Raw genomic sequence first — 22,500 nt, forward strand, 5'->3', positions numbered from 1 at the left:
AAACAAATTCTAATGAACTTGGTACATGATGAAAACAGAATACAATGATTCGCAAATAATGTTCAAACTATAATGAATTGAATACACCCGGAAGACAAGATAATGTGACGAAATAAAACACGTTTTTCGCAAATAATCATTAAGTTCAAATGTTATGGCTGCAACATGTTCCAAAAAAGCTGGGACCACGTTCCATCACTTTTTCATTTCACAACATTCAATAAATGTTTGGAACAATAATTGTTGATGCTTTGTTAGTGGAAATCTTTCCCATTCTTGCTTGACGTACAGCTTCAGCTATTCAACAGGCCGGCGTCTCTATTGTCGTACTTTACGTTTCATTGCCATTCAAGTTGTGTTTTGTTTCTTACCATAATTTACAGTGTGAAATGTGACGAGAAATACTGTACTTGGAATGACAACACCCCAAAGTGAAACAAATGAGATAAGATACTTGTGTGTGTGTGTGTGTGTGTGTGTGTGTGTGTGTGTGTGTGTGTGTGTGTGTGTGTATAGCCCGGCATGGGCGTGAGGCAGCTTAACGCAATAAAGCATGTTGTATTGACATCTGTGTTGTGTCTATTGATTCCCCATTATGGAGCTAACAAACCCGCCCGGACGCTTTGTCATTGGCAATCACGTTAGTGCCACGGCTCGCAAACGACGCAGCTCCCGCCGCCCCCCTTTTTAAAATCTGATCCATACACACACACACACACACACACACACACACACACACACACACACACACACACACACACACTCACGCACACACACACCCTCAGACACACATTCCTTCACATCCACAGCACACTACGCCACACACAAACACACTAGCGACGGGAGGCAAGTCAATGGTGCTGATCAATACCCGCGGAAGGTTAAAACCAATCACACAATGGGCCGTCGTGAGCTGCTTCCAGATAAACCACACACGTGACCTTAACGTGCAATTATTGAATCGTCAACCTGCGTGCATCAACCGCATTTCCACACATACAGACGGCGCGCGCACACACAAAGCGACACTTAAGCGTGAAAGGCGGTTTTGTGTATTTACGGTGTTGGGCAAACTATTGGTTCAGTACTTTTGACATGAATAAAAGTACAGAGCAATCTTGACTTAGAAAGTTTCATCGGTTCTGTGACTCCATTGAACAAATAAGTTGTCCCGATAGAAATTATTTGAGAACAATCCATTCCAGAGCGCTAAAGAAAAATAGCACTGTTTATGCGAAAACATGACATATACTGAAGCGAATGTAAAGAAAACATATTTTGATACTGCAAAGTGCCTTTAAGGGGCGTGACCTAGTGAGTGACAAGGTGGCTGGTTAGGCTGTGTGTGTGTGAGCTGTGGCCTACAGCAGCTGCCTTTGAGTCTTCAGATGGATGAAATGACATCGTAACTGTGGCTCGCCTTGCCCACATGGGAGGGCGTTTAACAGGGATCAGAATGAGAGTTGAGAAAATAGTCGGAAAAAGGTAGGGTGCATTCCGAAATTCACTGACGCCTGTGCCCTACTCTGACATGTGCGTGTGGTCGGAGAGGCAGAGCGCAGTCCGCCCGCGTTAATTTCTGTACGCAGCCTATTTTCTCGACCAATCAGCATCTTGTGCTTGAAACGCGTCTATGCTTCTGGCCGCATAGTCGAAGTGCCGAGTACGTACGCTGACGCTTCGTTTTCAGTGCACGCGGACTTTCCGAACATCAAATTAAATTAGAGCAAGCCAATGAGTTTCGAACGCTCATGAGTAAACCAGCGGGGGCTCTGTATATCATCTATTTTCACTCATTATCTCAAAATATTGATGCGACATGATGCGCATGGCCCCCACAGAGTGAGGGAAGAGGCGTGTGTTAATGTGCTTCTCAAATACACCAAACAGATCTAAGGCACATTAACGGAAGTAAACGGGCATGAATGACAACATGCGCTCGGCCAATTTAATGCCAGCTCAAGTCCTTCGGTAGCAAGCAGCAGGAATTAAACGTAACCAAGAAATGAACGGTAAACGGTAAATGGCAATGCCACCCACCGCTCATGGACGCACACTAGAAAAGGCACAAAAAAAAAAAAAAACCCACACACACCTCTCTTCAAACAGCAATACGTTCCCACTCTTTAATCACGATATATTCTGTAACGCATTTTTCACGGCCAAAGCGTCTTACCATCAGTATGAAGCGCTCATAAAATAATGTGGGAATTGTCATTTAAGAAAATCTCTTTATGAATTAAGTCGGAAAAGCAAGTATGACCGGTCTATTCACAGATCCACACACACACACCAAGAGCCAATTAGTCTACGCTTTTGCTTAGGCCGTTTGGTCCAGACACCAGCAACCCCCCCTCCTGGGCACAGCGAGGTAAAAATCCAGGGTGTGAGGTTGTTATCCGACAGCAAAGAGCATTGTGTGCTAATGTGCGTATGTTCTGAACTTCTTACGAAAACTTTCACTCAAAGCGCCGACACCCGCCGTCTTGCCTCGCCATACAGTGGCTCTGCGGTCAGTGTGTCTCGTCACTTCCTGTCAGCCTCAAATATCAGATCACGGCGGATCCCAAATGAAAAGAATGTTCGGATAACAAGCCCAGAGACATCGTGCGCGCTTTCGGCACTGACGTTTAAGTGTTTTGGGAGTGCCTTGAAAAGCCAAGTTGAAAAATTGAAGCATTGTGAGGGTTTGTTTCTAAATGACAACAACACAAAATACTAATCACAAGTGTCGTGGTATCAATTGAGCAAGATACAGTGTTAGCTAATAAAATTTCCAGATTTTCTTTTTTGTTTTGGACCAAGCCAAAATGGCGCCGAACACGATCACTTTCGTTCGCATCGGTGGGTATTATTGCAAGTTACTTTGTTAACTTGGCCTGTGCCTCTCTGTCGCAAATATTGCAGCTACGTGTGGTCGTCAGTGGCTGTATTTTTCCAGTTCATCCATTTCTTCCACGGAGCATGTTTGCACACAATCAGCGGACAGAGAAACAGCATTTGAGTGGGGAGTCAAGAGCTTGAGTTTTCGTTATTTGGAAGGCTATTTTTAATTAATCAAATACGTCACTTTTCTCTGTGGTCTAATGAATTCATAAGGCATGTTTGCACTTCACGGGGACTTGGAAAAATCAACCAGATTGTTTTTTTTTTCCATTTTTATCTTTTTTTTTCCCATTTGCTTTGAGAAAAAAAAATGGCAATGAACATCATCCCTAACATGTTTCTTTTTATTTTTCCTCCATTCTGAGATTTCTCAAAATCCCAACAAAGCTTTCAAACATGTTTTTTTCCAAGCATTCAACTGCTTCAACTTTCACGGAAATGAAAATTCGTTTTTTTTCCGTTACAGGTAATGTGAAAATAAGTGCTTCATCCTGGTAAAAAAACAAACAAAAAAAAAATCTACTTTCACCCATCATGAGGAATAAAGGTTATTGGCGTCATGGCAACATCGATACAAAGGAGTCTTCGGTTTACCATCTTTCAAAGTGGCGAATGGCACATGGAACGAGTTTGCTGCATGGACTAAAAAAAACATTCAGCATTTCTTCTCTTACCCTTTCTGGTTCTCTGTTCTGTGAAACACTTCATGTTTTTTTTTTTTTGTAAATAAAAAAAGCTGCTTTCTAAATAAACTATTGATCGATTTATCGAATTACACTTCTAAGGGTAGTGCAACTCCCAAAATATTTCAGTGCGCAAAAGGACTGGAATCATGATGAATTCTACCCCATTGGAAAGCTGCTGATGAGGCGACGCGACTGAGCCCAGGCCGAGCCCAGAAAAACCCAGTAAGCCGAGTTCACGCGAGCGTCTGCCGAATGCGGCCGGTTTGGTCTTCGGCCGTCGCGTATCAACACCGAGGGGGAGAGTTAAGAGAGCGAAAGTGTGAGAGGTCACAAGCAATCATACAGATGCGCAGCCACGGTCAAAGGTGCAGATCACAGCCAGGCAGACTTGCGGCTAACAGACTTAGCTAAAGTGGCTTATGGGGGCCCGGCCCGCGGCGAGCAAATCCAATTCAACGTCGGCTAGGGAGACGAGACAGCGCCGGGGTTTGTTTTTCCACCGGCAAGGCTTTGGAAGTCCGCCGAGTTGACGAGGACTGGCAGATGCCAACTCTCTGTAGAGACGGGATGAGACAGAAAAACTAGACAAGGATGGATGAGCGCCCCACCTTTTGATCCGCACTTTAGTATCATAACACTTAGTTTTTGTATTGTTTTAACTTTTAAATACTATTTATTTATTTTTTTTGTTTTTTGAGCAGGTTTCTTAATCACCAATGTCCGGCTCAAAAACATGCTTATCGGTACAGTAAAGCAAATCCTTTAAAACTTCATAAACGACGAACCATGTCATCTTTGCCAAACTCTTTTTCAAAGGTCTTCAAGCAATAAGTGATACAGTAGAAGAAAAACAATTTGCTTGGCAGTGTAACAGATGGGAAGGAATCTCGACACAAAGTTACCCTCATGGCTGACCTGTTCCTTCAGCACCGAAGCATGACAGAATCCATTTTTTAAACAAATCCTGGCTCCCTAAAACATATCAAACCTATTTTCACTCGTTATCTAAAAACGTTCAATCTTCAGGTGACAAAACGTTGAGAGTGAGGGAAGAGGCGGGGCTTTCCAACATTTCGTAAAAAGTTTTGAGTGTCGAAGAGATTTCTTCTCAAGCTATTTTCTTCGAACAAGTGCAATAATAACCACATTGCAAAAGAAGTCTCTCGCAGTATCAATCAAAAAGTAAACGGCGAAAAGTTTGTCATTTTGTCAACGTCATTAGCTGGCTGCAGGTGTAGCTAATAAAGTGCATGAAGTCATCCTCTATCCCTGTTAGCGTACACCCCTCATTCATTATTCATTTTTTTCTTTGGCACTTTCCTTTCATAAACCATCAAAAGACAAAGTGACCCCCCCCCACTTCAAAGAGTGATTATGCCTCGCCTGTCAAATGTCCACTACACCCGCCGCCATTTTTTTCCTCCTGCCGTTGACATCTACTTAAGGTGATAGGCTGAATTACCCCGCCACACCCCCCCCCCCCTAAATCAACCAGCAACTCGACCCCCCTCGCCCCTGCCCCATACACATGCCAAACCCCATTCCACCCCCCACAGCGGCCATTAGATATTTCCGCCTGGATGAACTGAGCCAGTGTAGTGGGGATGGGGACAGTGCTGGTGGATGGAGGACACTTTCACCTCCAGTCTCACTTGAACACACACACACACACACACACACACACACACACACACACACACACACACACACACACACTACGAATACACACACACACACACACACACACACACACACTATGAACAAGACAGTACTTTTAAAGGGAAATATACTGCCGGTGAAAATGTATGAACTCTAAGTTGTTAGTCCTATTTAAAGAACGGTGATTCAAAATGGGTGGCTGGAGTCAGTCATATTAGAAATGTGTAGGATTTCTCTATTTTTAATGTATTTATTTACAATTAGAAAGAGAGTTGGGGGCGGGGGGAGACGGCCATGTTTCTGGGTTGACTACAATCACTAAAATGTCAAATACACATTTTAGTGATTTTAGTCCCTATTGGGTGAATAAAACTTGATGTAAGAATATGCCCTGATAACCCCCCCCCAAAAAAAAAGAAGAAGATCATCGCTGTTGATGGACGCAAGTCAAGATTTCTGTCAGATTTTGTAGGAAACAAAAAAGCACTGGAATTTGTGGGAAACAGAACCAAAACATTTTTCATGAATCAATGATTACAAAACACACTTAAATAACTCGTGTACACACAGAAACTGTCAAAACATTCACAACTCATTCGCAGAGAGAGAGTGAGAGAGAGAGCGAGAGAGAGAGACACACACACACACACACACACACACACACACACACACACACACACACACACACACACACACACACACACACACTTGCAAACCCACTTGCCACCCCCGAGCTTTCCCAGACCTGGATCAATATGTACTAATCAATAGATGACCATGAACCTGGCCGGAGGAGACATGCGGAATGGATGCGCGAATGAGGAATACACGTTACCTCATGGACAAATATGCACATGAATGCAAACTTCCCCATTAAAACCCGCAAAAATAATAAGCTGAACTGACTTTTGGAAAGAAAAAAAAAATTTCAAGGAATGTTATACTTTGATAAATAAATGATAAATCCCCTCCATGCATCACCTACTTGTGAATTCGACATAGTAGTCGAGGGGAAAACTTTTGATTTATAATTCAGGTGAATTTCAATACAGGGTGAAAAAGAAAAAAAAAAAGATTCATTACTCTTTTTTTTTTTTTTTTTAATTTCAGATGAAGACTAGCGTAAAGTTACTTTCTCTAATTTTCTTATTTGGCTTGGCACAATTATGAATGAATCCAAATGAAAGAATGGCCAGAGAGTAAATTTTTGGGATACCTCGTATTCGTCAAAGTTCTTTCATCAAAATATCTGACCATTCACTGGTTTGATCAGTCATGTCCAATTAGTCCAATGACTATTCTCCATTTGAAAAAAATGCCGCTGAGGTTTCCGGTGGGGTCTTACCGGGGCTGGACCGCGGAGCCAGCGACGACTTGAGTCTCCAGGCGCTGAAGTCGGATGCGGTTCTCTGAAAGACGAAGGGCACCGGCAGGGGGACAAACATGGTCCTCCGTCGACCTGAGACCCCTTTTTTGCTCCTTATTGTGCTCTCCTCTCGGCTTTAGTTCTCCCTCCGATCTTCTGCTTTGGACAGAAAAAACAGGAGCGTTTTTTTTCGGGGGGGGGGGTTCTTGATAGTGTGATCTTGTTTCAATTCTTTTTTGGTTCTTTTGTCCTGTTTTTCTCTTTGGCAGTGACAGTTAAAGCTCGGGGTGGGGGTAGGGGGGAGATTTTGGGGCGCAGGTGAAGCGCTAAGCTCCCGCTCGTGCGCCTAAAGACAGCATCGCGGGTCCTCGATGTGCACCGCTCACATTCCGCGCGAACCCCCGATTGGAGGCGAAGTGTCCGTTTCTCCGCTTGAATGAATCGCATGAAAAGCAAAAAGGTGATCAAGAGAGCTGATCAATTAATGAGTAAATCCATGTGGACGCGTCTATCGGTTGTTCGGTGCAAGGCGGGATTCGCCCCGCCCCCCCACCTAATAACGACGGTGGTCGTGTTCCGTCGCCGCGCAGCCTCAACGCGCTCTGCTGCTCGTGAGGCGCCTCGGCCAGGATACAACAGACAAGAGACACCCACCCCCGATTTTACACACACCCCCAACCCCCACTCTTTTTTACTCTCTATCTCTCTCTCTCTCCCTCTATGTACTCCCCCCCAACACACACACACACACACACTGAACATTTATTTCAGTTCAAAGGGATTATTTTTGATATGGAAATGTATCAGATTTTTATTTAGAATTTCTGACTTCGATCTGAAATTTGCAAATTCACAGTCACAAAAATATGTAAATTCTGTCAAAAAGCTCAGAAAAAAAACATCAAACTCAGAAATTTAAATTCAAAGTCAGATGGTACAGATAATACTTTCTGAGTCATGTGCCAAATGAGTGAATTCGAATTGTGATCGTGTTAAATTTATACATATCAATTTTTCTAGACGGGCGGGACGGTGGACGACTGGTTAGCTCATTGGCCTCACAGTGCAGAGGCGCAGGGTTCGATTCCGGTTGCGGCATTTGCATGTTCTCCCCGTGCCTGCGTGAGTTTTCTCCGGGTACTTCCTCCCACATTCCAAAAACATGCTTGGCAGGTCAATGGAACACTCAAAAATTTTCCTAGGTGTGATTGTGAGCACGGATGGTTGTTTTTCTATGTGTGTCCTGCGATTGGCTGGCAACCAGTTCAGGGTGTCCCCCGCCTACTGCCCGAAGACGGCTGGGATTGGCTCCGGCACGCCCGCGATCTTTGTGAGGATAAACGGCTTAGTAAATGGATGGATGGATTTTTCTAGATTAACTTTATTTTATTTTTTTTTTTTAAACTGAAATTATCGTTAATTCAGCATTAGAAATTCTAAATGAATCTCAGAAATTTGAATTTAAAAACAGAAATCCAAATTGGAACACAGGAATTCATAATCAACAAATTATCAAGAATGTCAATTCAAATTTCAAAATTTGAATTCTGACAATTTTTTCCACAGACAGAAATTTTCTTTTTTCGCAATTTCATGGTTAAAAAAGTGTTGGAAATTACAATTCAAGCTCTGAAATCCAAATTCAATATCTGAAATTTAAATTAAAACATTTGAAATTCTACTTTAAAATCAGAAATTCAAATTTGACCGAAGGAATTCAAATTCAAGGGTGACCTGAGTCAAAATTGAAATTCTGAGTTTGAATTTGAATGTTAATTTTTTTCCACTTTTCTGAGATGTAATTATTTCAATTTTTGGCACTTTTCTAAATGTTAAAAATATAAACCAAATTTTTGTGCCATCCGAATTTGACAAAGACTTTATTTTAATGCCTTTTGTATTATTATTTCTGAAGTTTTGCATGGGACATAATGTCAGTGTAAGGAAGTCAACCTCACAAATACAAATTCAAAGTGAAACTGAAGAATTCAAATTGAAACTTACAGACGGCAGCAACGTCTTGCTTTTTAGCTTCTATTTACTCGACAACAGCCTTCGTTTTTGTCACACTTGTCCACGCGCCGATCCAGCAAATTGATCCTCTGAAAACGTCATTACAATAAAGCCAATATTCACAACATCACATCAGCAAAGATGCATCGATTACCTCCTCACACACACACGCACGCACGCACGCACGCACGCACACACACAGACACACACACACACACACACACACACACATACACACACACACACACGTGCGTTTGATGTATATTTCAGTAGGGGCACCTCTCTCGTTCTTTCTTCTCATGTTTACATTTTTACAGTAGTACCTTGCACCTTCCATAGGTGATCGAATTTGGAGCTGAACCGAAACTTTCCTTAAAAATTCCACTTCAAAAGTTGCTAAAATAAACTTTGAATTAACATTAAAGGCAATCTATATTTTATACTTCTATTGGAGTGGTTGACTTACTAAAAACTTTACTGATTTCTTGATTTTGAAAGGAACTTAGAGGAATGATTTAAGAAAAAGTCTTTCTGGTTTCCCTTTAGCAAAACTGGTCTACTCGTTTGTATAAAAAAATCAGACTAAATATGACTACCATATTGACTGTCGTAAGGCGTTTGATTATTGTCACTCAAAATTGTCATGTTCTGTCTGCTTTGATTGTGTTTTTGCTTCAGCTGGAGTGAAGGGCGTGTCCCTCCAGCAGGCACACCCGTTCGGCCTTTCCCCATCAAGTATTGACGGACTGCCAAGCTGCCGAGTCTCTTGTCGGATTATTGACCTTGCTCGCTGTCGGGCTTCAAGTGTTGTTTTCTAGACCTCTCGAAACCCTCCATCGTCGCTCTCGTTATTCGTAGATTCTATTTTGTACGTATGTTTTTTGTTTAATCTTGTTGCTCTTGATCTTTGGCTTCACGTTTTTGGCTTCTTGATATTTTGTTTCGTTATTCTTGGTGTTCCTTAGTGCCTTGCCTTTTGCAAGCGCTTTTGTTGATGCATTGTTTCTCCTGGCTCCTTGTGACCAGCGATTTCCGCTTGTACTTTGTCGGTGCGCTTTTCTGTCAATAAATATTTTTGTTATCGCACTTTATTTGCGTCTGCATTTCTGGAACCCCCCGACATTTTCGATTCGGTCCGGAACCTGTCAAAAATGGCAGCCAAGAGTGAGTAACTTGCTTGCAGCATCACTGTATTCCATTATATTACTCGGGTTTTATTATGTACTATAAAACTGGACTTAAATCAAGGCATCAAGTACTATTTGAAGGAAACGGTCGTTGCAACAATAGCGAGTAGAGATGTTGACTATGTACTGTGAGTAAACGCTACAGATCATCACCGGCGCCAATAAAGATTCTTTCAAATACACTAATCAATACGGTAAATATGGCAGTCAATAATCAAGCGCGCTGCTCTCCTCCTCGTACACTCCTGAAGGGACCAGGTGTTAATAAGTTATTGATCCGTTACAGTCCCTGCGGGATCTCTGTCGGCGCTTTGCACTGCAACGGATACGGGGAAAGCGCCGCTCAGCTGACTTGGACGCTATCGAAACTGAAACGGACACTCGGCGGCGTGACAATGAGCGGCCGTGGGTGGGCCAAAGTCGGCACACGAGGGGAGAAAAAAAAAATATTTTTTTAAAAAATCAGGGAGGGTCATTTGGAGATGAGGGATTTTTTTTCTGTAATGCATTTAGTTCTGTGTATTGAACCATTAATGAATTCTAATGCATTTATTTTAAATAAGTGAAAAATGAGAATAAGTTGTTTCATTCAGCAAATCATCCAATTATGCAATGAGCAAGATGAATGAAAAAGGAAAAAAACATTGGAATGAACACATTTCAATGAACCAATTTTGTGCAAAATGAGCTACACTCATGCAACAGATATTGCAAGACTCTTGATGATGCAAATGCTCGGCGGGCCAGGTTAAAATGCATCATCTACCCGTGCAATCAAAATCAATAAAAATGGAGGACACGATACTCGTTCGGGGCACATTTGTTGCTGGTGCAGGTGTACCTAATATTCTGTCCTCCACTGAGCTCCCGTCCTTCAGTATGGCATTACAAAGAAGCCCCAACAAGCTAAAACCTCACCCCCTCCTCCTCCCAATGTCTCCTTCTTGCCCTCCCTCCCCATTGACAGATGACGTCCGCGTGTCCAATGAGAGAGCGAGAGAACGGACGCAACGACCGCTCGGCCCTCCGGAGCCCCCCTCTGCAGATAAAAGGCTTTGAGCGCGCAGGAGCCCCCACATCCAAACTCCTTCCAGACAAAAGCAATTATTTCTTGAAAAATATAGTGTGTGTTGTGCGTCCATCGCAGATGGGGAGGGTGTGTGTGTGTGTGTGTGTGTGTGTGTGTGTGTGTGTGAAGGAGAGGTGAGCAACATGGCGCACGGCGGCCCTCATCAATAGCAATATTTTTCTTTTTTCTTTTCCGCCCTCCTATAATATACTTTTAAAAAAAATAACAATCTGATGCTGGACACATGCCACAACGCACATCTGATCACTCACGCACACACACACACACGCACGCACACACAATTTTGTCACAAGCTAGAGCACAAGCGTGCCCAAACAACAAAATGCACTAACACAAGCATGCCTAGATATATTTAAAAACAAAACAAAAAAACAATCAGCAATGAATAAAGTTTAACGCACAGCCCAAGGAGAGTGTTAAGAGATGCCAGATGTTTTTATTTTATTATACACTTTCGACGGGACAACTCCCAAATTAATGATTTTATCCGCGCGTAAACAGTGCAAGCTCAAACGTAATTGGTCGATCTCACTACGAATGGATACCAAATGTCGACAGACCTAAAACATTTTGTTCGACAGCAAACTAGGAAAATAAAGTTGGTTAGACAAGCTCCAGATAGCACCACCAGACAATAAGACACTTTGATGACCTCACGCGTGGGTAAGGAGAGCCAAAGCACTTTCGTCTGTTTACTGATCAGTCAAACTCAAAAATATGAAATGAAACACTAAGACTAACCGGCCAACTGGATTCCAGCTTCTGATATCACTCACTAGCCCACACCTCTAAAGGGAATAAACACAAAACACATTCAAATCTTAAGTGAGGGTATCTATTTTGAGCAACTTTCTGGCCCGGCGTGGCATGGCTACCAAAAGTAATCAATATGGCTGCCAAGTAGCCATTACTTGCAGTCGGACCATGTGCTACAAAAAAAAAAAAAAACAACAACAAAAAAAAAAAGGTGTCAAACGCACCGTCGGTGCCGCATTAGCGCTCATAGCATCGCAGCTCACTAGCGTAAAAACTTACCTAAGTGCTCGTTTTATGCCAACATGTGGGACATTTTTTTTTCCGCCATGGCTTTATGAGCGGCGTAATGTGCCGCGCCGACGCCAAAGACGCCGTAACACGCGTGAAAGCCCCGCTAGGGTGCAGCCTAAACCGCTTAGCTTGGCACGATCGCGGCCCCATCAAGGCCAACGTTTATACCGATGACACGGATGCGGCTTTGCAAGCCGGCGTAACCTCTGGCGTGCAGGTGCGTCTGTCTGCCTGAGAACGTGTGATATGACCGAAATCAACTGTGAGAGGATCAAGCGCGGAGTGCGGGAAATGGAGAAAAGAAATAAATAAGCAGGAGAGGAAGTGGAGGAGGTGCGCCAAATCTCAAATGGAGTGCGTAGCTTTAAAAAGCTACAGTTTCATTTTTAGCGAACAATTTTAAGCTCAAAAATTGGATGGTGTGTAGAGACACACGCCATTTAGACATTTGGGAACGGTTTCCCCAGTGGAATTATTTTGGAGCGTGTCAGAAGGTTATTTGTGACTTTGAGGCTGCATGGGTTTAAATGGCGGTATCCAGTCTGGTGAGTGATATGGGTGCCAGCGAATAGCCGGATATAAAAATGGTCCCTGCAAAGGTTTGAAGTGTTGTTAATTACTGGTGGAAATTTATCAAGCGTGGACAGATAACACGAATAAATGCTGATACACACACACACACACACACACACACACACACACACACACACACACACGCACACACGCACACACGCACACACACACACGAGAAGGAGACACAGTGAACGCGTGCGGGCAGATTTAGAAGCGGAGATCAATGAGAAATGTAGAAATCAATGAAGTTAGCAGAGGGGAATCAATGGCGCCTAATCGGGATGCCGATGGCCCGAGTAAAAACAATTAAGAAGGAAGAAAAATGTTTAACCGCCATGAACCCGAGCCCACACGCAAACGCAAACACACACACACACACACACACACACACACACACACACACACACACACACACACACACACACACACGCTGTTTATTTACTGCCAATCATTGCAAAAATATATTTTGAGTTTTAATTATGATCTTCCTCTTGGTGTTTATGTCAGAATTTGGATGTATATTTTCAAATATTTTATGATAAAATATATGTAATCATTTGTAATTACAAAAGTATTTATTGATAATATATTTGTAATTTGATTCATTTTTTTACCCTCATAATTTCATTTAAAAATTAAAAAAATAAAAATATATTTAAGATGCAATGCAATTAATCATTCAGTTCTATAAAATTCTAAATATTAAAAACTATTTTGAAAAAAAATATTCAAAATGATTTCAGTCCAAAACTATGTTCCGATTATTGATTATTATAAATATATTTCCCTTCATGGTGTATGTTTGTGTGCATGCCCGCACGCGGTGTGCGGGGTTGTCGCGGGGCCAATCGATAGAGTCAGGCTCACTTCCGACCCCGCGGCTGGCGGCGGCAGTGCCGAAATCAATGGGCCAACCCAATAGCTCAGGTCCCCTTGTGGATTACCAAAGTGTCTACTAATCAGGGAGTTAGTGAATGTGACACGACGCCTCTTAACCTATCGATATGACACGATTGACGAGGCTGGGCATCCCCCGAGCAGCGAGGGTTTGGAAAACTCCGAAAACGTGCACATGCAATTAACAGAATACGTTCCAGCGAACCCTCGCAATATCGTGGCTCATCTATTTCGACACAACCATACTGTAATACTTATGTGTTATAATTAGTCCAACACCGATGCTAATTTGTGTTAGCCCATTTACAGGAAATGTGTCATTTAATTTAGAATTCATATAATAAGCGCATAGGTGTAGAATTGATGAGTACCGGTAATTATTTTTGGGGATTCATTTGCTTTCCTCCAAGTAGTTATATGTTATAAAAAGGAGCTCATATCAATATTGTAATTGTATGAGAGGCGTTGCAATGAATAATTCATTCACAATCAATTCTGATTGGAATACTTTCAAGAAGATTTTCTTTATATGTATTTTAACTTTGAATACTTGAATTATCGGCCCGGTGGTCCAGTGGTTAGTGCGTTGACCTCACAGTGCAGAGGTACAGGGTTCAATTCCAGCTCCAGCCTCCCTGTGTAGAGTTTGCATGTTGTCCCTGGGCTTGCGTGGCTTTTCTCTGGGTACTCCGGTTTCCTCCCACATTCCAAAAACATGCATGGCAGGCTGATTGAACACTCTAAACCAGTGGTTTCTAACCTTGTTAGAGGTGCTGAACCCAACCGGTTCATATGCACATTCAGTATTTAGCAAGTGTGATTTTTTTTTTGACAAATTCAAGACATTAAAAAAATGCATTTATTAAAAATACAAAAAAATTAAACACAATTAGTAAAATTATAAAGTATACGTTTTTGAGTTTTGCACAAAATGAACCAGCCAGTGATGGCCAAGCGGGCGTGTCATAACTAATTGACATGTTGAGTTGGGCGTGTCTTAACCTACATGGCAGAGGCTCTGTCGAACCCCTGAGAACGATTCACCGAACCCCTAGGGTTCGATCGAACCCAGGTTAAGAACCACTGCTCTAAACTGTCCCTAGGTGTGAGTGTGAGCGCGGATGGTTGTTCGTCTCCGTGTGCCCTGTGATTGGCTGGCGACCGGTTCAGGGTGTCCCCCGCCTACTGCCCAAAGACGGCTAGCATGGGCTCCAGACACCCCCGCGACCCTTGTGGGGATAAGTGAATCGGAAAACGGATGGATGGATATTAGAATATTTTTTATTATTGAAAAGAAATTCATTTTATTTTATATAAACTAGATCCTGATCTTTTTATTTATTTAATTGTTTATTTTATGCTAGTCTCCAGCAGATTTATAATATTGTCTAATTTTACCTTTTTGGGAGTGGGCGGGAGGTGGGGGGGGGGGGGCCGTTTGGATGGTTGTTCATCCCATTCAAGCTGCCGTGGAATAACTTGACTTGGCATGTGCCTCTACAAGACGACACAAAAGACTCATTCAGCGACGAGGCAAAGCGAAAGCAGTACGGCGGACAAAAAGAACGTGTTTTCAAGAACAGCTGTAATAAGGGATAAGAAGAAGAAGAAAATCACCTGAGAGAGAAAATGAGAGCACTAGCGGGGAAAAATATAATTGCAATGATGCTGTCTTGTTTTTGAAAAACCTTTTTAAAAAATAAGCTTGTGATTTTGGAACCGCAATATTGCGGAATTTTAAGCTTTTAAGCATTTTTTTTAGTTGCCGTCTTTAATGGAGTACCACAACTTACCAGGAAGGAAGGAGCTCTCCTGGAATATTCGTCACAGTTCAGAGAGAAAATAATGCCACGGAAAATTGTTGAATGCTCCGTTTGTATGCGTTGCTGCTGCGTGTGTGTAGCAGTTGTTGAAAGGTTTATAATTAACCTAATATTGATGCTAATTTGTGTTCGCTGGTCTATGATATCTCACATATGTTAGCATTGAGCTAATGGACTTCAATTAGATAGTGTGAAAGGCTGGTGTGTAATTACCACAAAATTTATGTTCATTTCCGTGAGCCTGTCTATTGCATTTTGCGTTACATGTTAGCATGACGGTATTTATGCTTACGGAAATTATTGTCGTTTAAATTTCCCAGGGTTGAATTTCACGTTTTTAGTTAACTTGAAGCAAGCACACTTTTCCTCTTATTTGGAGAACCGTGCGTGCGAAAAACTGAAAACAAGCAGTGAGGAATACTTTTAAGAAATATTTTTTAAGAAGTGTAAAAAATATTTGTTGTTTGGTTTCTCCATATCTCAGTTGACCTTTTGCTGGAATGCATCTCTGGTATTAAACAGAGGTTCACTCTACATTCAAAAGGTGTCTTGACTTTTCGGGGATTGTTGTTGGGGTTGAAAACGGAAGAAGCAAAAGAGGAGTGGATATAAAAAGATTTTAAAAAAACAACAAAAAAAACCCCAAGTATTTGAGGCTGTAATCCAAAATAAGCAAAGTGATGCAACAATGCGACGGAGGAGGTGGATGAAGGCGGGCCTCCCACACACGCAGGCTGGATTAGGAAACATATGCAGCCAAGTAGTAAAGGATTAAGCGGTGAGGGAGAGCGCAGAAGCGGAGAAGAAGAATGTTACGAGAAGGGGGCACGGCACGGGAGGAGGGGTCTCGGCTAGCCGGATTTCCAGCCCCGCTTTTATCCTGCCTCCTCTATTTCAACCTCCTCCTCCTCCTCACACTCACCTTCGTCTTTGAAGCAACGCACGGCAGCTAGTGAGGACGGGCCAAGGAGGAGTCGGGACCGGCCTATTTTCTGGACGCTTCTTTAACTGCAATCACAAAAAGAAAACCTCCGCTCAGGCACAGCAAAGCCGGATACTACATGATTGGGTCATTAATACTTGATGGATATTCTCATAAAAAATAAAAAGAGACACTAAAATGATTTACTGGGAAATTAAATGTAGAGACATAAATAGTACATATAATGTCATTTCCATTTGGGAGGCAACAGAATTAACACTTCTTATTGAGACAATTGCATTGTTAAAATGACACAAATTTTGTACGATACATTTAAAATATTTACGTGGCCTTACAGCTTACACCTTTTGTATTCAATCACTATTTTTCTTCACCTCAAGTAATATTCTCAGACATGACTGGTTTTTTTTTAATTGGCCTAAATAAAGCATCCCAGTAAATATTTTTACATTATTTTTTGTGCTAAACCATAAAAAGGTAAAATAGAAATTTAAGCAATTATAATTCTTATTAAAATATGGAGAACTGAACTGTATTGAATGTGCTCTATGAACTATTTCAAACACGATTTTGGAGACACAAATTAAAATGGTAATTTTTCTTTTTAAGTTTTGTTTTTAAAATTACTATTAATTATTTAGGATGTTAGAGATGATCACGATTGAAAACAAAACAGACGGAAACAAAAATAGTTACATGTATAATTCCCAATATCTGAATACTTTTAATGTCATGGTCAAAATCAGATGTGGGGGATTTTTAATTTTAAATGTCATCTCGTTCAGCCCTGTGTTTTGGTATAAATATACATTAACACTCACTTGATTTTCTCCTCCATCTGTCCTTTTGCTCGATCTTTCAGGCTGCATCCCTAAAATATACCCAGGTACACACACGCACACGCGCGCACACACACACTCACACACACACACACACACACACACACACACACACACACACACACACACAACCCTGGAGGTCAACCCTTGGTGGATGGGGTCAGACGTCTGGGATGGCGTTAACCTTTGACCTAGAGGGCACGACTGCTCGCTTGCATTTTAAGCAGCTGGACAACACAGTCACTCACTAGTGTGTGTGTGTGTGTGTGTGTGTGTGTGTGTGTGTGTGTGTGTGTGTGTGTGTGTGTGTGTGTGTGTGTGTGTGTCGGAGTTGTCGGGTTGCTTTCCAGGCGACCAGGTCAAGCCGCTTGTCGCCTCCACCGCTGTCAAAGAACAGGCCGCAACACTATTGATCAAGTTGGAAGCAATCGATGGACGCGCTACCAGCTTCCTGCTTCTTCATTATCCGAGGGTTAATATCTCATTAGCAGCTATTATCGCCACGGCGACAGGCGGTCAGCAACACGCACACGCATGTGACAATTCCGAGCCTGCATCACACATGCGGGTTGGGAGGATTACTGGAAATCAATGCGAGAGCAGTTAGAGTTTTCCTGCCCCGATCGGATCAGACATCACGGGACTTTCTGTGATGTCACAGAGAAGATTGTGAGACTGCCTCAAGACTTCGGAGCCACCTTCAGTGTGATTGGTGAATTGGTCAGATTTAATAGTTAATGAGAGGGTAGTTGGTAAATTCGTTGGCTATTAAGTCAAATGATATAATTATTTTTGTTCAATCGGTGAGTTGTAGGTTTGGAAAGTTGGTCAAGTGGTTGGTTGGTTAGTTGACTAAATTGAGTGGTTGGTTTATTGGTCGGTAAATTGATCGTGACTGGTTGGCTAGTTATTAAGTGAACTGACTGGTTAGGGTTACAACTGACTGGTTGGTTTGGCAGGTTTGCTTGGGTGGTTGGTTGGTCAGTTAGTGATTTGTCAGTTTGTTGGCCGTGGTCAGCGGCAATCTTTGGTGGATGCCAGCACATTGTTGTACGCAGCTGACGAGCGACAAACTGTTTGGTGTAGGCCTTTCTACCGTAGTTTCCCACCGATGGCTTCATTTACGCCACTCTCAAAAGGGTGATCCATTCTGTACAGATTTGGCCATATTCGTCATCAAAAGTAATATATCCCAGATTTTTTTTTTATACATAAATGAACTGTTGATTCTTCAGCTCTCGCTAACAGCAAAGATTGTCAACTGAAGAAGCTTTTTGGAATAAAGGTAAAATATCCTGGAAAAGTCCAGTTGCTCCGATTCAACTTTGTGAGGAGACGATTGTGCTCGTGTATCCATTTGAAAAAATAAAAATACACACACACACACACACACACACACACACACACACACACACACACACGCACACAAGAGCAAGCAAGCAAGCCAGAAAAGCATACTTACAGCCGTTATCAGTTCATGTGGTCCACAGTGATGGTGGGGTTATGAGGGTGTTTGGGGGCAGCATCAGCAGGACTGTGCCGCTTATCAGCCAGCAGACACTCTGATCCTTATTAGCCACGGAGGAAGAGATGCACACAACCGGACTGGCTGCACACAAATTTCTCATGTAACTCACTCACTTCTTTTGAAATCTAACAGTGATCAGTCAAGCTTACTTACTGTAAAAACATGACGGAAGAATGTTCCCATTCTACCCAATGGAACGAAACAAACGTCGGCCAAATGTAGCTTCATGAGATGAACCTATGTTTAAAACTAGCTTTTACTTTAAATTCTTTTACAAACTTAAAGCCACAAATGACTTTTAATTTGTGACTAAATTGCGAGTGTTTGTTTTAATTTGATATGAAGCAACAAATACGCTGACGGACGTTTTTATCGTGTCTCAATCAAAGATTCTTCTTCCACTTCCCATCGCTTCGCTGTTGTACATAAAATTAGGTCACAAATTAGTTGTCAACGGCGTTCAAAAGTGGGTGTTTTGCTGAGCTAATTTGATTTAAATAAACGAGCTAAGTATCGCATGTTAGATATCAAATGCACGGAATTAATACGAAGAGAAAAAAAAAAAAACCTGAAATGAAGTGACGTCACGGTGCATCGAGATGGGCCAAATGTGGCTAATTGCGATTAGCCTCACTTTAAAAACACGATAAACTCGAACGTGATTTCACTTTAACGGGCTTCATTGCGTGTTGTTTTATACCAAAATCCACAAATGAGCTGTCGAGCCAGTTGAAGGCTCAATTTGTGACAAATTCGCGTCGGCGGCAGCTATCCACTTAACGGCTTCCAAAACGCGCTATAGTTCCGACAAAAAAAAGTGCGGCTTTCGGGGCTTTCTGAAACCGGGACGTGATTAAATGGAGCCGGCCTCACCTGGTGCTCGCTTGTTGGGGGGGGGGGGAGGATGAATGAATGAATGAATGGAGGGATGGAGAGATGGAGAGATGGATGGCCAAAGTGAGAAAAGGGACCGCGATTGCGTGTAACGAGTGGCTGCAATGGCTGGCCTGGCTGACCTCTGACGTCACGGAGGTGGGGTCACCGTCGCCCCAGGAAGCTGAAGCGAGAAAAATCAATAAAATAAAATTAAAGGAAAGTCAGCATGTCAGCACTGAAGACACAATCACGTTGCTGTTACTGTTCCTGTTTTAATTTTTTTTAAAGAAGCACGTTTGTTGAGTTTATAATTCACGCTGCTGTATTTTTTCTAAAAACGACATTTTTCTAGAGGAGCTCACAAATTGTAAGATCAGGAGACACGATTCAATTTTATAACGTTCTCGTTACAAATAGCCACGACAATTTTGTGTGCGCAGGAAACAGTGGCTGTGACTGAGCCATTCAAATGAAAGAAAAACACACATTTAGTTGATTTGTTTTTATTTTCTCTCTTAAAAATAAGATACAGCACTCATATATACACCTGGCAGTTATTTGCGTTTTTATTATCACCGTGGAGTCTTCATGGTCTCAACAAAAATCTAGAAAATGAGAAATCAAAAAGGTCAAATTATTTCATGTTTGAAAAAAAATCCTTCACATTTTCTACTGAAAGAAACACTCGTATTTACATTAAAATGTTGCATTTTTTTCAGATGAATTAATTTGGTTATATGAACAAAATATGCAGATTGACGTTTATTTATCAGAGGTTGCGATTGTGCAATTAAAATACGGTTCAAATGCATGCATTTAAAACATTACATAAACAAGGAAAACATTTGCTTACAATGTGGTCAATTGTCAGTGTGTAAAACGTAAAATTGTACCTTTTATTTTGCAACTATCAACCGCACATTGTATTCATTGATCTGCAGATTTAGCGTCTTGAAATGTAACCAACACGCATCAGATAAACATGTTCAATCGACAATAAATCTCACATTTCGAAGATGAAGCAGCGTAACACGAAAACAGGCGAAGTCCACGTGCAGCGTCTGCACTAGACGCTGCGCGCGGGTTTGCGCGCTCGCGGATCGATAGCCAGGCGCGTGCGTGTCCAGAAAGGCCCGTGAATGGAAAGGCTGTGACGTCACCGCACCCTCTCAGCCTTTCAATCGATTTGTCATAATGAACTCACGTCTTGTCGGCATCGATTTCCGCACCCGGGCAGCTCATTAAATAAAGTCGTCATTCGAGAACAATTACAGTCAGACGGCATTAATAGATCACGCGCGGGAAGCAAAACGCCGTGTGTGCAAATATGCTCGGCATATATTTTAAATAATAAAACAAAGAAAAATATGAGAATGAAAAGCAACAATCCACTTGTGGAAAATGAGGTGGGGGGAACGCGGACATTTGGCGAATTGTTCAGATGATTAAAAAATACTCTGACACGTTCAAGGAGCAGGGCAAAAAAAAAAAAAAAAGCAATTCAAATCATATTTCAACAATCCTAAAAATGATAATAGTTTGGGCCTGTGTATATAGAGGTAAAATTTATTTGCCCTATGAAGAACCAACACAAATTAAATCATAAAGTGACATACAGGTAGCAGACACATCATTAGGTGCATGTGCAAAAAAAAAAAAAAAACCTCGCCTATATAATAGAAACAACCCTTTGTGTGACACAATGCAGTCCAACATATTTTCCAATGAACGATTTCATTTGATTGACAATTCTTTTAATGCATAACATCCAGGTTCACGAGTACAAAATATTGTGTCAGGCAATTGTGTGTGAGCTGACATTGAAAAAAAAAAAAAAGAATTCAGTGTTTACATTTTAGGTTTGCTTCAGTTCATAGATAAAGACAGCTTCTTTTCTCCCCGTGATGTGAAATTTTGCATCCTCTATTGCATCCATGTGCTGCCATGCTGCTGCGTCAGAGGATGAGGTGGCCAGATGATGGGAAGATGCAGATGGGGAAAAAAAATCTAAAAAATCTAAAAGAATAAGAAGATGAGAGGAGGAGCGGATGTGAGGATGAGGGAAGTCGACAGGAGAAGACGAGAGGACCTTTGTCCGGAGGATGAGAAGATGAGGGGGACGCAAAATGACGGGATGCAAAAATTAGGGGATAAAAAGTGTTCATGACAGAATGAGAAGACAAGAAGAGGAGGGTGTGAGAGGATGAGAGGAAGCGAGGACGAGTAGACAACAGGATGAGAAAAACAAAAGGTAAAAGGAAGAAAAGGATTCGTGGATGAGAGAATGAGAGGACCAGACGTGCATACAAGGAGTCAGAAGAGGCCGAGAACAACAACAACAACAACAAAAAAGCATGAGGAAAAAAAGGAAGAAGAGGAGGGGAGGACAAAGAGGGGGCGGGAGGGTATCTTAAATTAAATGCTGCGAGGAGGCCCCGTGTCCTCGGCACGTGCGGCCAGGCCCCCCCGGAGAAGAAAAGGAGCCGCGGTCCATCTGGACTCTTGCAGCCTGCAAAGAGGGTAGGAAAAAAAAATCAAGGATTTGAAGGAAAACGGAAATCACTGGAAACAAAGAAAGAGAAGTCGAGAAAAGAGAAACGCCAAAAGAAAGGAAGAAAAGGAAAATAAAAAGTCACAAAAGGAAGAAGAAAAAGAAGTGAACAAGTGAACAGAAAAAGAACAACAAAGAGGCTAAACAAAGAAAAGAATAAAAAGGACTCCAATGAAAAGATGGAACAGAAAGAAAAAAAAAGGAGAAGAAAAGACAAAGCAGAACACAAAACGTGAAAGAAATGAAATCAGGAAAGATGGGGGAAAATGTACCAAAAAAGGAAGCGAGCGCAGGGAAAGAAAGTTTAAAAAAGAAAGAAGAATAGAGGTGAAAAAGGACAACAATGAACAAAGCAAAATGCAAGGTGGAATAGAAGGCAAAGGGCAAAAAGGAGAGAAACGAAAAAAGGATCGGGGGAAAAAAGGCAACTAAAGGAAAGAAAATCGTCAAGAAAATGTGTAGAGAGAACATGAGTGAAAAGAAGCATCATGCAAGGAAGGAAAAGAAGAACAAGAAAAATAGAAGGCAAAGAAGAA

At 41.9% G+C, this 22,500-nt stretch overlaps 1 protein-coding gene across 2 annotated transcripts in view; it reads right to left on the minus strand.

The window, feature by feature from the left end:
• The window catches only part of LOC109518391 (POU domain, class 2, transcription factor 2-like), a 48,051-nt gene extending 29,191 nt beyond the window's left edge, over positions 1–18,860 (minus strand). The window contains exons 1-3 of one of the 2 annotated variants that reach the window (XM_019874205.1): positions 18,472–18,860; positions 16,150–16,235; positions 6,577–6,753 (exon numbers count right to left, since the gene is read on the minus strand). In XM_019874205.1, coding sequence (XP_019729764.1) covers positions 6,577–6,676 — 100 coding nt within the window. In that variant the 5' untranslated portion in view covers positions 6,677–6,753; positions 16,150–16,235; positions 18,472–18,860. The remainder of the gene's footprint in view (positions 1–6,576; positions 6,754–16,149; positions 16,236–18,471) is intronic. The other variant, XM_019874204.1, reaches the window with a different exon arrangement.
• Between the last annotated feature and the right edge of the window lie 3,640 nt (positions 18,861–22,500).

This window comes from Hippocampus comes, unplaced genomic scaffold (assembly GCF_001891065.2).
Source record: "Hippocampus comes isolate QL1 unplaced genomic scaffold, H_comes_QL1_v1.1 scaffold166, whole genome shotgun sequence".
Classification (NCBI taxonomy): domain Eukaryota; kingdom Metazoa; phylum Chordata; class Actinopteri; order Syngnathiformes; family Syngnathidae; genus Hippocampus; species Hippocampus comes.